The following is a 16,019-nucleotide window of genomic DNA, read 5'->3' as shown; positions in this document are numbered from 1 at the left end:
GTGACTAGAGAAGAGGCAAAGAAGACCATTTGTGGCAAAGGTGACCATTTGTGAAAGGTTCAGTGTAGGACAGTCAGTAGGTAGACAGGAAAGAAGGTGGGGACAGATCTTATGGAGCCTGTCAGATCAGGTGAAGGGGTTTTTGTCTTTATCCTGAGGACACTGGTAAGTCAGTGGAGGGATTTATACAGGTGACATGATTATGTGTTCCATTTATATCCAAAGTGGATATAAATGCAGATTTCCTGCAGATTTCCAGGTATAGGGAGAGTAGAATTATATAGTTCACTAATTGTTGTAACTAAGTAAAATATCTTCATTTGGTTAATTGCAGAAATAGAATAATTATTCCTGGCAACATTCCTGGGTAGGAAAAGTTTACATCCATAAGTAGAAGATCGATCTTAACTACTGGACAATTTTCTCCCTCATTTTATAATTCACATTTATTGCAGAAAGTTCATAAAGTGCTAAAACTTACAAAAATGCTAAGGAGGAAAAATAAAGCAGGGAAGATGAATAGAAAGTGTTGTGGTGGGGTCAAAAGTTTAGACAGGGTAGTCGGAAAGGGCATCATTGAAAAGGTGATTTGTGTGAGAGAGAGAAAGGTGAGAGATTATTCCAGACACAAGGAATAGCATTCTAGCCACAGAGAACAGCTAGCACAAAGGTCCTGATCAGATAAGGTTAGATAGTGAGTAATTGTTGGTAGTAAATTAAGTATCTTAGGTTGCTATTTTATTTAGCCATCATGAGCGGCTCAGGAGGAGTATTCTGGGAACCATGCAAGAAATGCAAGCAAAAGTTAAAGTCAACTCATATTTTAATACTCCTATTGAGATACTAAAATGGTATTTGGACCTAGACATTCTATTAAGCTTAGTGGTAGAATCTATAGTTTAGGTGAAATTGCTGGGAAAAAAAAAAGCACACAGCAAGTTATTTCTGTTTCATTCTCAGGCTTACATTGTGTATGTGAGGTCAGAAAGCAACTCATGTATGGGTGGGTGAGGAAATCCAGCAGAAGATCAGGAGAACCAGAGATTCTATAGGAGTGTATTATTGGCAATGCTAGTTTGGGGTCATGAGCTGTGGGTATGGAGAAAAGGAAACCTTTGTGCACTGTTTGTGGGAGTGTAAATTAGAAAGCCATGATGGAAAACAGTACGGAGTTTCCTCAAGAAACTGAAAATAGAGCTACCTTATGATCCAGGCTTCCTACGTGGCTCAGTGATAAAGCATCCACCTGCCAACACAGAAGACACAGGTCAAGGCAAAAAAAAACTGGAGAGTGAAGGTTTTGCTGGGATTGCAAACTCATAGAAGGAAGGTACTACAGTAGGTGGAAGTAGGTGGAAAGGTTGGGTTTAGGCCAATAGGACTAGAAACATAGCTATAGTAAGTTGCTCTTATGAATATTTGGACAGATCATATGTTACTCCTTAAAAAAGAAAACATATTTATAAAAATTTAATCTAAAATCAAAGTCACCCTTAGCCTTAAAATTCTCCTGAAATAGAGAACCCAGAAATAGCCACACACAAATACGGCTAACTGTTTTTTTGACAAAGGTACAAAACCAATTTAGTGAGAGAAGGACAATCTTTTCAACGCATAGCGCTAAAACAATTGGGTATCCGCAGGTAAAAAACTGAACTTTGACCTATACCTCACACCTTATTAACTTAAAAGTTAACTCGAAAACTAACTCAAGTGGGTCATAGAATCAAATGTAAAAGGTGAGGCAAAAAAACCTTTAGAAGAAAACAGAAAATCTTTAGGACCTAGGGTTGGTAAACAGTACTTGGACAAGACACCAAAAGCAACAGGATGGGGGTTCAAGAAACTAAAAATAGAACTGCCACATGATCCAGCAAATCAACTTCTGGGTATGTATCCGAAGAAAATGAAAACACTGATTTGAAAAGATATATGCTCCACTATGTTTATTACAGAAAGATTTAAAATAGACAAGACATGAAAGCAACCTAAGTATCAATCAATAGATGAATGAATAAAGAAGGAGTGGTCTATATACAAAATGGAATATTACTCAGCCACAAGTAATAATGAAACATAGATGGATCTGGAGGGTATTATGCTAAGTGAAATAAGTCAAACGGAGAAAAACAGATACTGTATGATTTCACTTACATGTGGAATGTAAAGTATAAAACAAATGGGCAAACAAAACAAAATAGAAACAGAGAACAAACTGGTGGCTGCCAGATGGGAGTAGGGTAGGGAGACAGACAAAATAGGTGAAAGGGATTAAGAGGCAGAAACTTCTAGCTATAAAATAAAGAAGTCACAAGGATATAATGTACACATAGGGAATACAGTCAATAATATCATAACGACTTTGTATGGTGATAGATGGCAAATGGCCTTACTGCCATATTCATTTAATAAAGTACAAAAATATTGAATTACTGTTAAACACTTGAAACTACTACAATATTGCATGTTAATTATAATGCAACAAAAATAAATAAGTAAAACATGGAAGCGAAAGAAAGCATAATTCATAAATTTAAAAACGACTAAACTGGACTTCATCAAAATTAAAAATATTTACTGAGCAACACATCCTGTTAAGAGGATGAAAAGACAAGCTACAGATAGGAGAAAATATTTGTGAATCACATATCTGATAAAAGACTCATATCTGGACTACATAAAACCTCTCAAAATGTAACAGCAAAAAACCAATAATGCAATTAGAAAATGGGCAAAACGAGAGATTGAACTGAATGGAATACTCATAATGGCAAATAAACACATGAAAAGATATTCCACATCATGGGAATATAAGTTAAGATCTTGATGAACTCTCATTACACACCTATTATTTATGTTAGCTGAACTGAAATTTAAAAATACCAAATATTGGTGGGGACACGGAGAATCTGGTTCTCATACAGTGGTAGTGGGAATGAAAAATGGTACAAGTTTTCTGGAAAATAGTTTAGCAGTTTTATTAAAAAAACAAAATATACATTGCACATTTGAGTATTTATCCCAGAGAAATGAAAATTTTTGTCCACACAAAAACCTGTACATGATTGTTCGTAGCAGTTTTATCTGTAATAGTCCTAACGAAAACAAAATGTTCTGCAGCAGGTGAATGGTTAATCAAACTGTGATAATCCAGAGATATATATATCCTATTCAGTTTGTTTTTCTAGAGAATTTAGACTAATGACCTACAGAATACTACCCAGCAATAAAAAGAGATGAACTATTGTTAAACACAGTAACCTGAATGGATCTCAAAGGCACAATGAAGAGTGAAAGAAGCCAATGTCAAAAAGTTATATATATGAGTCTATTTACATGCATTCTTGAAATATGAAATTATACAATTGGAAACGGTAGTAGTGGCCAGGGGTTGGGAGGTGGGTATATAAAAGAGTAGCACCAGGGGAAATCTTTGGGGTGATGGAACAGTTCTGTGTCTTGATTCTGTTAAGGGTTTCATGAATTGACACGTGATAGAATGACAAAGGAATGCATAAACACTTTATATCAAACTCAGTTTCCTGGCTTCCATACTGTACAACAATTATATAAGACATAATCAATGGGGGAAACTGGATTAAGTTTGTATAAGAGCTCTCTGTACTGTTTTTGCCACTTCCTGTGAAATCTATTTCAAAATTAAAAGTTTAAAAGAAAATTCTCTGTGAGATATCTCTTCCTCCATCTTTCTGTGTATTTCCTCTTTCCCTGGACAAGGCTTTCTCTCTGGTACTGGGTGCTGTGGTGCTCAATCTTTTTTTAAAATTAATTTATTTTTAATTGAAGGCTAATTGCTTTACAGCATTGTGTTGGTTTCTGCCAAAGAGCAACATGAATCAGCCATAGGTATACCTATGTCCCCTTCCCTCTTAAACACCCATCCCATTTCCCTCCCCACTCAATCTCTTTCTTAACCCCTTTCCCTTATGTATTTTGTTTTCTTTTAATTGGCCTTAATGCAGAACCAAGGCATTCCCCATCCACCTGTTAATACTATTCTTTTAATAAAGATTGTTTTCACCTGCTTAATTTTAAAAGCAGGGCATTCTAACTTAAAAAAAGTTCTCTAAAGTAGCACACCCCACCAATGAACCAGCTTTTTATTTTATAATCCACAGTTAATCATTGTTCTTAAGGTTAGTAGCCCAAAATACAAATATGTTTCTAACAATTGCCTCAGAAGATAATTTTTGTTTCGGATGTCTAGTATCCATGGATTACGATTACACGTTCAGGATCTACTGGGAAAAGACTGATATAAAATAGTATGTTTCATAAGTTTTTCATATGAAAACACACGTCAAAAAAAAAAAAAAACTTCTGCCAGGCCATATGTCTAGGTTTTTCATTTGGAAAATATGATCATTATAACTATCAACTGCAGAACATCAAACTGAATACAGTCTTTCCTGAGGGCTTGCAAACTGAATCTGGCAACATTTTGGAAAAGTACTACTTTAGGTTCTCAAGAACCAACGAGCCCTCTGGCTCTTCTAGTGGGCTCAGCCCCTTATATTGAGTCCTTTGAAAAAAATTATGAGTTGCAGGTGTTGAAATTCTCAAGCATTTTCTTTCGGTCTCTTCATTAACCGGTATGTAAACCATTCCTAACAACAGACAAGGATTTTATTTTATGAGGCTGATATTTACACTTAATGCACTTCTTAAATTTTTCTTCCGTCCATTTTCCTTCTTATCTCTTGCAACCAAACGTTTCACCTCTTTAAAAAACTCCATTATTTAACAAAACACCTAACAAGAATCAAATTAACCGCCCCCCTACCACTCTTTTGCGTTGCTGTTTCATGGGCTTGAAAACGAAGGAAGCTTGTCCCTTGCGGTGATCCGTCCTAGTGTCTGCCTGTAGCAAGATGGCGGCGGTCTCAATGTCAGTGGCGCTGAGGCAAGCGTTGTGGGGGAGAAGGGTAGCGACTGTAGCTGCCGTTTCTGTTTCCAAGGTTTCGACCAGGTAACAGGATTGTGAGGCTTCTTCTTCAAGCTTCTCGGGTCTCCCCACCTTTGCGGAGGTCTCTGCTAGCTGGGTCCCGGAGAAGGCCTCGGGAAAACGTCCTTTGCTGACCCTTTCCTCGGGAAAGGGCGGGCGGATTTGGGGCGATCTAGGGGAGCTTGGCCAGGCGAGTGGGGGCGTGCATGCGGGGAGAGGGGAGGAGGACCCCTGGTTTCTTAGAACCTTGCAATGCTGCTATGTGAGAGGGTCTGGGGTATGGGGTTGTCTCCGAAGCTGTGAACCGAGTCTCAGCCCCCAGAGAGGAGGCGGAGTCTCATTTTTCTTCCCCCCTTTCCGAAACCGTCCATTTTTCACCTGTTTGCCCATCACTCCAGTTTTTACTGGAGGGTTGAATCTCTCTTTCCCTTACACGACTTTAAGTGGTATTGATTGGGTTTCTGAACTGAAACATTTTGTCAGGCTGCTTGGGAGGAAAACTTGGTTGGAATTCAATGTTAGTAAAAATACCGCTGCTAGTAATACTGGAAAGTAATTTTAAAAAGGCTGGTGGTAATGCCGAGATGTTTCCCATCCAGAATTTTATTAAAGCCTCACTAATTCAGAGATTATTGTTCATTGTTTTGCACTGAAGCATTTTTGTGGTGGTGTTTTCTTTTTTGACTGCATTACTCAATCCTCCATTTCCCTATTTTTCTGAATTTTCCTAATTTTAGTATAACACAACAGCGCACGTGCCCACACACCTATTATCGAGCATTTTTATCTGCAAAAAACTTATTATTTTGTTAAATTGCTATTTTCATAGCTTGTTAGTATAAATATAAACCAGGGCTTTTGTTAATTGCCCTCTGCAGAAGTGCTTAGAACAGCGATGGAAAGACTGGATGGACAGAACTGAAGGGGGTATGAGGAATGGGAGTGGTTAAAAATTGAAAAGAGAGTCTATTGAAATTAGTTTAGAGTTATATTAAATATAAAGGGAATACAGAGAGTTGGAAAGAGTTAATTAGGAAGGATTTTTGGAGATAAGTTTTATTTAGGTTTTAAATAGTGGATGATGGATGGCAAAGATGCCCTAGGTATGGTCGATGACTTATTAAAAGTCTTGAGCGGAATATATACATGGTACTGTTATTGTTGTTGTTTAGTTGCTAAGTCGTGTCCAACTCTTGCGATCCCATGGACTGTACCCCCCCCCCCCCCCCCACCCCCCGCCAGCTCCTCTGTGCATGGAATTCTCCAGGCAAGAATACTGCAGTGGGTTGCCATTTCCTTCTCTGGGGATCTTCCCGACCCAGGGATGGAAACCGCATCTCTTGTGTTTCTACGTTGGCAGGCGAATTCTTCACCTCTGAGCCATCAGAGAAGCTCATATAATATAGTGTCATTGAAAAAAAAAATTGTAATTAACTGGTCTACTTATGGGGAACTTAAAGAATGGAAAGTATTTCTCTAAGATACTCCACTGGTTAACCTAGGTCTAGAATAGAGGTGACCCAGATTAGCTATTCTCCTAGATACTATGGAGATTAATTTTGCATTTCCAAGTAATTCACAGTAGCCCTAGAACTGAGAGCAAATTTGAAGGGTCCATGGCCAGTCAAAACGTGGCTATAGGGAATTCCCTGGTAGTCTAGGAGTTACAAGGATTTCCATGTAGCTCAAATGATAAAGAATCTGCCTGAGATGCAGGAGACCAGGGTTCAATCCCTGGGTCGGGAAGATCTTCTGGAGAAGGGAACGGCAATCCACTCCTGTATTCTTGCCTGGAGAATCCTATGGACAGAGAAGCCTAGTGAGCTACAGTCCGTGGGGTCACAAAGAGTCGGACATGACTGAGCAGCTAGCACACACTAGTGCTTAGAACTCTGCCCTTTCACTGGGGAGGGCCCAGCTTCAATCCCAGGGGTGAACTAAGATCCCACAAGCTTCTGGGGCGTGGCCAAAGATAAACAAATGAAACGTCGCTGTGCTATATGTTTAAGTCACAGCCATTTTATTAGCAATTTATAGTAGTTGAAGTTAAGATACTAGCTTTTGGAGACTCTGGTAATTAGTCCTACTTATCCACATTTAAAGAGTTTCTGCTTGCAAATGTGTTTGTTAGAAGAGATTTGAAAATAAAACTTTAAATCATATAAGATGAAATTTGTTTCAGATACTAAAATTCTTAAAAGTCAAAGCAAATTTTAAACACAAGTCAAATGATACACTTGTTTGCTTTCTTTACTTCTTTTTTTTTTCTTTTTTTACCTAAAGAGCTTATGTTGTTAATTTCATCTTGAGGGAAATATATGGCACTTCTTTCTTACACACTATTTGCTTTTTTATCCTTAAACTCTCTTTACATTATGACTTGAGAGTAATGAAGACTTGGAAAGGTGGAGTGTGGAAAGAGATCCAATTAATGGGGAAATAGACATCTAAAATTCATTGTATTTTATTACTTCATTTGCAAATGATGTGACATTTCAGATCACTTGAGTAAAATGAGAGGGGAGAATCAGTAAGGCCCTTGATAAGGAAGGGAGTAATGATCAAATACTGAAAAGAAAAAAAAATGTTAGCAGAAGGAAAGAAGCAGTTAACTGCTACATTAACTTATTAATGTATGAATTTAACTGTAGTATATCTGTAAAAATAACCAAAGAGACCAAAAAACCAGACAACATGTACACATAAGAAAGACACAAAAACTAAATGGTGTAGTGGATTTCAGCTGACCCAGTCACTGAGCACATGCTCTAGAGTGAGTGTGTTTCCAGGTGCTTCTTATTTCCCTGTGCTGAAGGAGAGGGGAGAAAACTCTGGATATATGGTCTACATTTTTCCTGACTTTCCTAAGGAATTGTCCAGAGTAAGTTTAGCTATTTAGATATTACTCTTCTCCAGGGGATCTTCCTGGGTTCTCCACGGATCGAACCCAGGTCTCTTGCATTGTGGGTGGATTCTTTACCAGCTGAGCCACCAGGGAAGCCCAAGAATACTGGAGTGGGTAGCCTATCCCTTCTCCAGCGGATCATCCCAACCCAGGAATCAAACCGGGGTCTCCTGTATTGCAGGCAGATTCTTTACCAGCTGAGCTATTAGGGTGGCCCAGAGAAAAATGGCATTTTATTTCAAAATAGCAGTATTTAGGACTCGGGACATTTGATACAGTGTTTTTTTTGTTTTCTTTAATCGGTTTATGTATACTTATCTCATCTAGCCCTGTTCTATCACTTCTCTCGATTGGACTGTCTTGTGTTTACCTCAAATATAGCTCCTTAGGTTCTTCAGAGGGTGTGCTGTTAATACTGGTGGGAGCTAAGTGTGTGGGACCTTTTTGTGAGGCCTGTTTTGTATTGTATTCTTTTTCAGCATTAGATAAGCCAGTATGAAATTGTGAGTTTGCAGGAACCTTCAATGAGTAAGAGGTATTAAGTTTGATAAGAGTTCTCCGTATACTACACCTTGCTGAGAAACTGTCTCAGCCCAAATTTGAGAAACACTTGTTGTTTTTCAGTTGCTGTCATATCTGACTCTTTGGGAACCCATGGACTGCAGAACGCCAGGCTTCCCTGTCCTTCGCTATCTCCTGGAGTTTGCTCAAATTGCAGAACGCCAGGCTTCCCTGTCCTTCACTATCTCCTGGAGTTTGCTCAAACTCACGTGCATTGAGTTGGTGATGCCATCCAACCATCTCATCCTCTGTCATCCCCTTCTCCTCCTGCTTTCAATCTTTCCCAGCATCTGGGTCTTTTCCAGTGAGTCGGCTCTTTGCATCAGTTAGCCAAAGTATTGGAGCTTCAGCTATTAGGACATTTAAAATCAGTAGATTGGCTTCTGCCTCAGATAAGCTGGATAAACAAATTCCTCTCTGAAGGGCAGCTACTTTTTGCTGTCTGGAACATACCAAAACCAAGTTTTGTGAGCTTGCAGTGTTTCTAATGTGATTTCTAATAGGTTTCATTGTTTTGACTATTTTCCTCATTAAAAATACCCTTAATTAGTGGGTCTGTTTTCATCAGTAGCAGACATATTTGTTGAATTCCTCTTAGGAGATTTAAACACTAGTTAAATATTTTAACACTCTGAGCTCCTGCTCTAGAGTGAGTCTAGAGCACTCTCAGTTCAGTTCAGTCACTCAGTCGTGTCCAACTCTTTGCGACCCCATGGATAGCAGCACTCCAGGCTTCCCTGTCCATCACCAACTCCCAGAGCTTGCTCAAACTTGTGTCCATTGAGTTGGTGATGCCATCCAACCATCTCATCCTCTGCTGTCCCCTTCTCCTCCTGCCTTTGATCTTTCCTAGCATCAGGGTCTTTTCTAGTGAATCAGTTCTTCACATCAGGTGGCCAAAGTATTGGAATTTCATCTTCGGCATCAGTCCTTCCAATGAACATTCAGGACTGGTTTCTTTTAGGATGGACTGGTTGGCTCTCCTTGCAGTCCAAGGAACTCTCAAGAGTCTTCTCCAACACCACAGTTCAAAAGCACCAATTCTTTGGTGCTCAGCTTTCTTTATAGCCCAACTCTCACATCCATACATGACCACTGGAAAAAACCATAGCTTTGACTACATGGACCTTTGTTGGCAAAGTAATGTCTCTGCTTTTTAATATGCTGTCTAAGTTGATCATAACTTTCCTTCCAAGGAATAAGCATCTTTGATTTCATGGCTGCAGTCACCATCTGCAGTGATTTTGGAGTCTAAAGTCTGCCACTCTTTCCAGTGTTTCCCCATCTATTTGCCATGAAGTGATGGGACCGGATGCCATCATCTTAGTTTTCTGAATGTTGAGCTTTAAGCCAGCTTTTTCACTCTCCTCTTTCATTTTCTTCAAGAGGCTCTTTAGTTCTGCCGTAAGGGTGGTGTCATCTGCATATCTGAGGTTATCGATATTTCTCCCTGCAACCTTGATTCCAGTTTGTGCTTCATCCAGCTTGGCATTTCACATGATGTAGTCTGCATGTAAATTGAATAAGCAGGGTGACAATATACAGCCTTGACGTACTCCTTTCCCATTGGAACCTGTCCATTGTTCCATGTCCGGTTCTAACTGTTGTTTCCTGATCTGCATACAGATTTCTCAGGAGGCAGGTAAGGTGGTCTGGTATTCCCATCTCTTTCGAATTTCCCACAAGTTTGTTGTGATCCACACAGTCAAAGACTTTGGTGTAGTCAGTAAAGCAGAAGTATATGTTTTTCTGGAACTCTTTTGTTTTATTGATGATCCAGTGGATGTTGGCAATTTGATCTCTTGCTCCTCTGCCTTTTCTAAATCCAGCTTGAACATTTGGAAGCTCTTGGTTCATGTACTGTTGAAGCCTAGCTTGGAGAATTTTGAGCACTACTTTGCTAGCCTGTGAGATGAGTGCAATTGTGCAGAGACTAATTCTAATTAGTCTTAATATTAGAATTATGTCTCGGCACATAGTAAATTTTACCTAAATATATGCTGATTTTATTATTGGTTTGAATAGGCCAAATATTTTTCTTTTCTTTAATTTTATTGATGGATATCGTGGTAGCTGATATTGTTATTTATAGTATTTCCATTCCCTGTGACAGGATTATGCATCACTGCCCCATTGGCCAAATGACTTGTTTTGACCAATGAAATCTTAACCAGAAATGGCTAGGTCACGTCAGACACTAGCTCCAGGAACTTTCCCATGTTTTGCCATGTTGTTTTTTCCTCTGCTGTCCCAGGTGGGCTTTTTTCTTTCAGCCTAGATCCTGGAATAAAGATAACATGGGGGAAAGCAGAGCTGATTATTATAGGTTATATAAAATATAAAGAGACTAAAAAATAAAATTTGTTATAAGCCACATAGATGTTTGGATTGTTGACTACCTCAGCATAACAGCCTATAATGACTCTTACACATACAAATGAAAATAAGCAGGTTTTGGTAGATGCACTGATATATCAGTAATTAGGCCACAGGCTTTTGGAGGGATGGAAAAAGTTATAATTTATTTTTCTATACTTCATAGTACCTAGTGTAATGGGTCTTATAGTAACAAGTCAACACTTATCACATAGATGAGTAAATACATACTCAGAGATGGTACGGAAAAACAGGAAGCCATAGGTAGTATTTCTGTTAATGGCGTCATCAGTGAAAGCCAGGTAGGCAATAACCTACATACATGTGGATATAAAATATCTACAACACACATTCTTTTCTCATCATTTGGAGTGGTCTGAGTTGAGGATATTCACGTAAAACCCTGTTAACTTCTGGATTGAAGTTGTCTCATGAATAGATCTTTTTTGTATTCATACATTTCTTTGAGAACTGTCCTGATTCCTCTTTTGTTTTCAAACTTAAAAAAGACGTGGAAATAAATTTATTTGAGAAAGTTTCCTCACAGAACATCTGAGCTCTTTAGGAATAATAGTAACTAAAGGTGATTATTAGACTTGCTATCTGCAAGCTACTTGAAATTCTTAAAAGTTAATAATAGTACATGGGACTTAGTGAAGAAAAATGAGACAACTTGGTTCCTGTATAATACATGTTAGAAGAGGTCTCTGTTTGGGAATAGGGTGAATACAGGATAAGAGCATTTCAAATGAAAAAGCTTCTAAAATATATCCTTTGGTGAACATTGAGAATCATTTTATGATGTTTATTCTGAGTACAAATTAATAATACCAGCTAACATTTCTCACTTACTGTGTATTAGCCACTGTGCCAAGGACTTTACCTTCATTATCCCATTTCTCAAAGTAATCCTATGAATTTAGGTGTTTTTATTCTTATTTTTCAGATGGGGAAACATTTTTAAGTTTACATTACTAGGAAACAGTCTGACTTAGCTAAAGGAATATGTGACTTTTGCAGGAAGAAGTATTATGTCTGATAATAGTAACTTACAAGTTGTGTCTTCTCTGTTTTTTTCCTTTTAGCAAGGTATATTTTTTATTTGAAAGACTATCTGATGCTCTTTACTTTCACTCCACTGTTCCTTTTATACTATGAGAGTCTCCAATTGAGGAATTGGGGCTTTTTTTTGTGTGTGTGGTAAGGATCTTCCCCCTAAAGTTTGTTATTATTTTTGATAAGAGACTGTAGGTAACTATACTGTTTTTCCCTCTTAAACAAAATACATGTAATGTATATTGAACATGGTATACTGAACATATTTTTCTTCCTTATCCTTGTGATCATTGGGAAAAAGTTATTGTATTCTGCTACCTTTAAAAACTATCAGGTGTCTGCTATGCTTTCTGAGTTCTTATGTCTGCTTTTTAATAGTGTTTTTATGTCCTTCCTTGACTGGTCTGCTCCCCTTTAGCATTTCCATTACTACTTTTCATTTATAATGGATTTGTATACCAAGCAAATAAACCTATTAGAATTTTGTATAAAATAAAAGAGAATTAAAGCTTTGTTGGTGGCTGAAATTTACTTTATTGTGATTACAGCCTTGAACTTTTTAAACGTTGACAGATAATACATATAATTGTTGTTGAGTCACTAAGTTTATCTGACTCTTTTGTGACCCTATGGACTGCAGCCCATCAGGCTCCTCTGTCCTACGTGAGCTCTTTATTATAACTTTTTTTTCAGTTTGCAGTATCCAGACACCCTGATGGTATTTTTGCAGTGATCATATTCTTTGTAACAACTTTCATCCGAATCTCTGGATATTTTAGCAAACTATTCAAAGTCTTTTGTCCTTTAAGTAATGGCATGAGGACAATTCAGAATTTGTTTCAAATCTGTTACTGAGTATTTTAATAGATTAAATATTAAATTTAAGTTATATTAAATATTTAAGGAAAATTAAATTGTATTAAATATTAAATAGTATTTAATAGATTAAAATACTAAGGTTCTTTAGAACCAGTTGCTCAAATGTGACCTTTTTTTCTTGACTTTACTGTCTAGACTTAAATTTTTTCCCTTATGGGATCATGCTCTAGTTCGGTTGTTTTTAAACTAACTCTTGGTATGCATCAAAATCACCTGTTGTGTGCATAAATAATTCAGATGTCTTGGTCCCAATATATATTGGTTCACTAAGTTTAGGTTGAGATCTAGTTCTGTAGTGATTCTGAAGGGAAGGTAAGGTTGAAAACTGCTGTTTTTGTTTAATAGTTTCCATGCTGTATCTTGAAGGACGTCAGAATGCATTTTACCTTAGGTGGAGATTTTAAAAAACCAGCAAAAACTCTTCTATTTTTGTATATTTTCCTAATCTAAGTTTTATGTTTTCTACCCGTGTGTTTTATAGAGGCTTTTTCTAGGAGATACTTTCCTTTGAGGCAAAGCAGGCATTTTGATAATTTTGGAGAAAGCAGGCCATGTTACTCACTCTCCAGAGACTCTTGTTCTTCCTTTTGGAAGGGCTCAGGTTTAATATAGCGCAGCTGTTGAACTCTGCCCTTCAGAGTTTTAAGAAGAAAGTGTTTTATCCTTTAAAATGGAAATGACTTTTTTAGGGAGGTGGTCTTTGGCTGGATATAGTTCTCTAAGAAAGCTTTTCTAGAGTCCTTTTGTTTCAGTGATTTCTTAGAATTGTTTCAGATGTTTGAGAGCACTATCTCTGAGAGTAAAGATCTGGCTGCTTTTGTAATGTGTTTTGCTGTATCCTTAACAAAGCTAGATGAAGGATTTATTTCTTTGTGTTTTCTAGGACTCAAAAATATGTTCTTTTCTTTATTCAGCCACTCCATACATAAGTAAATGGTCCTTGAATAGCTTTACTAGACAAAAGATCCTGTTCTAGATGGCTGTTCAGCAAGCCATATGCTTCTCCTAAAAATGTCAGTCTGTCTTGATGAGCTTTAAAGTGAATACAGATGTTTTGGCTCTTTTGAGGACTACCACCCTTTGTGTGGAAAGAGTACTTTTTCAAGAAATTTCTTCACTGTACTTACAGAAGTTTGCATGAAATTTATATTTGTAACTTTTGTCTTTTATGTCTAATGTAATTAGATTTAATTGGTCATTAATAATTTGAATTTAATGTCCTTAGTACAAATGAAATTTAGAGAAATAAAATAGGTCTTAATAAGGCTTTTGTTAAGGTTTTGTATTTATTTGGTCTTTTTAAAATTGGAAACTTAGAGTGCTATTAAATATTTTTGTGCAATGAAAGGTGATACAAAGGGATTTTTGTCAAAATTTTGACACAAAGGGATACCTTTTTGATTGGGATACCTTTTTGATTTTCAGTGTCTTCTACTTTGGTAGGTTAACTGTAGAAGTTATAGTTCATAGATTCATAGAATGTTTGAGGTGGAAGGAAACTCTTGGATCATCCTGTCTGATCCTTTATTTAATGCAGGAATCCCCAGAACTTTCTGCTTCTTGATTAATCTAGCACTTGAGGAATATATGGTGAATTTCTGGTAGCCTTAAAAGCCCTCTGTACTTTTATTTAGACCTACTGGTAAATGAAGTTTCACTTTAATACTATATGGAAAAATTGTAACCCTTATACATATGTCAGCCCTTCAGTTAATTGAAGACATTTGTCATCAGTCATTCTCCCTCTGAGTTTTTGCTCCAGGCTTAGCATGTCTAGTTTGTTTACCCCTAATTAAGGACCAAGTTTCCTAATGATTTACTACTTCTTGGTACTCCTTAGGATGTATTTCATTTTTCTGGTATCTATCTTTGAACTATATACTGTATTTTTAAGTAAATGAGGTGATCAAATGTGGTAGGTCAGTTAATTGAAATCATGAAAGAGTTGACTCTTGATTGGATTTAACATTTTTTAATTTTTAAAATTATTAAGAAAAATTCACTGTCTTCCTTTGATGAACAGTTTTTAGAATTTTAACGCATGTATGGATTTGTGTGATTACCTCAGTCATCAGGATACAGAATAACAAAATATTTTACCCCAAAAGAGTCCTTCTCAACCCCTGTAATCTCTGGCAACAGATAATCTTTTCTTCATCTACTTAATTTTGTGATTTTGAGACTGTAATATTAATGGAACCATATGGTATACAGCCTTGTGAAAATTGGTTTCTTTCATTCACCATAATGCCTTCGAGAATCTTCTAAGTTGTGTGTGTCAATAACTCATTCTTCTTATTGCTAAATATTATTCCATTGTTTGAATGTACCACAGTTTATCCATTTACCCCCGGAAGGTCTTTTGAATTATTTCTAGTTTTTGGTAGTTGTAAATAGAGCCACTTTCAAACATTTGTATACAAGATTTTGTGTACACATTCCATTTCTCTAGCATATATATCTAGGAGGGAGATTCCTGGGCCATAGGTAACCACACTTTTTGGGGAGCTGTTCTGGGTCTTCATTGCTGTGCATAGGCTTTTTCTCACTGCAGTGAGTGGGGGTTTCTCTCTAATTTTGGTGTGTGAGCTTCTCATTGAGGTGGCCTCCGTCTGTGGGGTCACACAGAGTCAGACGCAACTGAAGCAACCCGGCAGCAGCTCTCATTGCGGAGCATGGGCTCTAGAGTGCGAGGGGGCGTCCGGGGCTGCAGTGCGTGGCCTCAGCAGTTGCAGTCCCTGGGCCTCAGAGCACAGGCTCCACAGTTGTGGCAGATGGGCTTAGTTGCTCCGCGGCATGTGGGATCTTCCTGGACCAGGGATTGACCCAGCATCTCCTGCGTTGACAGGTGGATTCTCTACCGCTGAGCCACTAGGGAAGCCTCAGGTAATATACTTTTACTTTATAAGATACTGCAAAACCATTGTGCAGAGTCGTTGTACCATTTTGCTTTTCCAGCAGCAATGTATAAAATTTAGTTGCTTTATATCCTTATTAACATTGGTATTATCAATATTTTTAAGATTTAACCATTTTAATTGGTGTATAATCATTGTATTTTTTTTAAACAACTTTATTGAGACATAATTACCATATAATTCACTCATATAAAATGTATGATTTGATGGTTTGTAGTATATTTACGGGTTTCCCTCATAGCTCAGTTGGTAAAGAATCTGCCTGCAGTGCAGGAGACCCAGGTTCAATTCCTGGATTGGGAAGGTCCCCTGGAGAAGGAAATGGCAACCCACTCCAATATTCTTGCCAGGAGAATGC

At 37.6% G+C, this 16,019-nt stretch overlaps 1 protein-coding gene across 1 annotated transcript in view; it reads left to right on the top strand.

Annotated features, from left to right (window-relative positions):
- The first annotated feature begins 4,865 nt into the window (after positions 1-4,865).
- Positions 4,866-16,019, top strand: part of NDUFS4 (NADH:ubiquinone oxidoreductase subunit S4) — a 118,741-nt gene continuing 107,587 nt past the window's right edge. Inside the window, exon 1 of the mRNA XM_043887318.1 lies at positions 4,866-4,990. Within this exon, the coding sequence (XP_043743253.1) occupies positions 4,893-4,990 (98 nt within the window). The 5' untranslated portion in view covers positions 4,866-4,892. The remainder of the gene's footprint in view (positions 4,991-16,019) is intronic.

The sequence above is a fragment of the Cervus elaphus genome, chromosome 25 (assembly GCF_910594005.1).
Source record: "Cervus elaphus chromosome 25, mCerEla1.1, whole genome shotgun sequence".
NCBI lineage: Eukaryota > Metazoa > Chordata > Mammalia > Artiodactyla > Cervidae > Cervus > Cervus elaphus.
The sequence above is the reverse complement of the archived record's forward strand: the minus strand, read 5'-3'. Positions and strand labels throughout refer to the sequence as shown.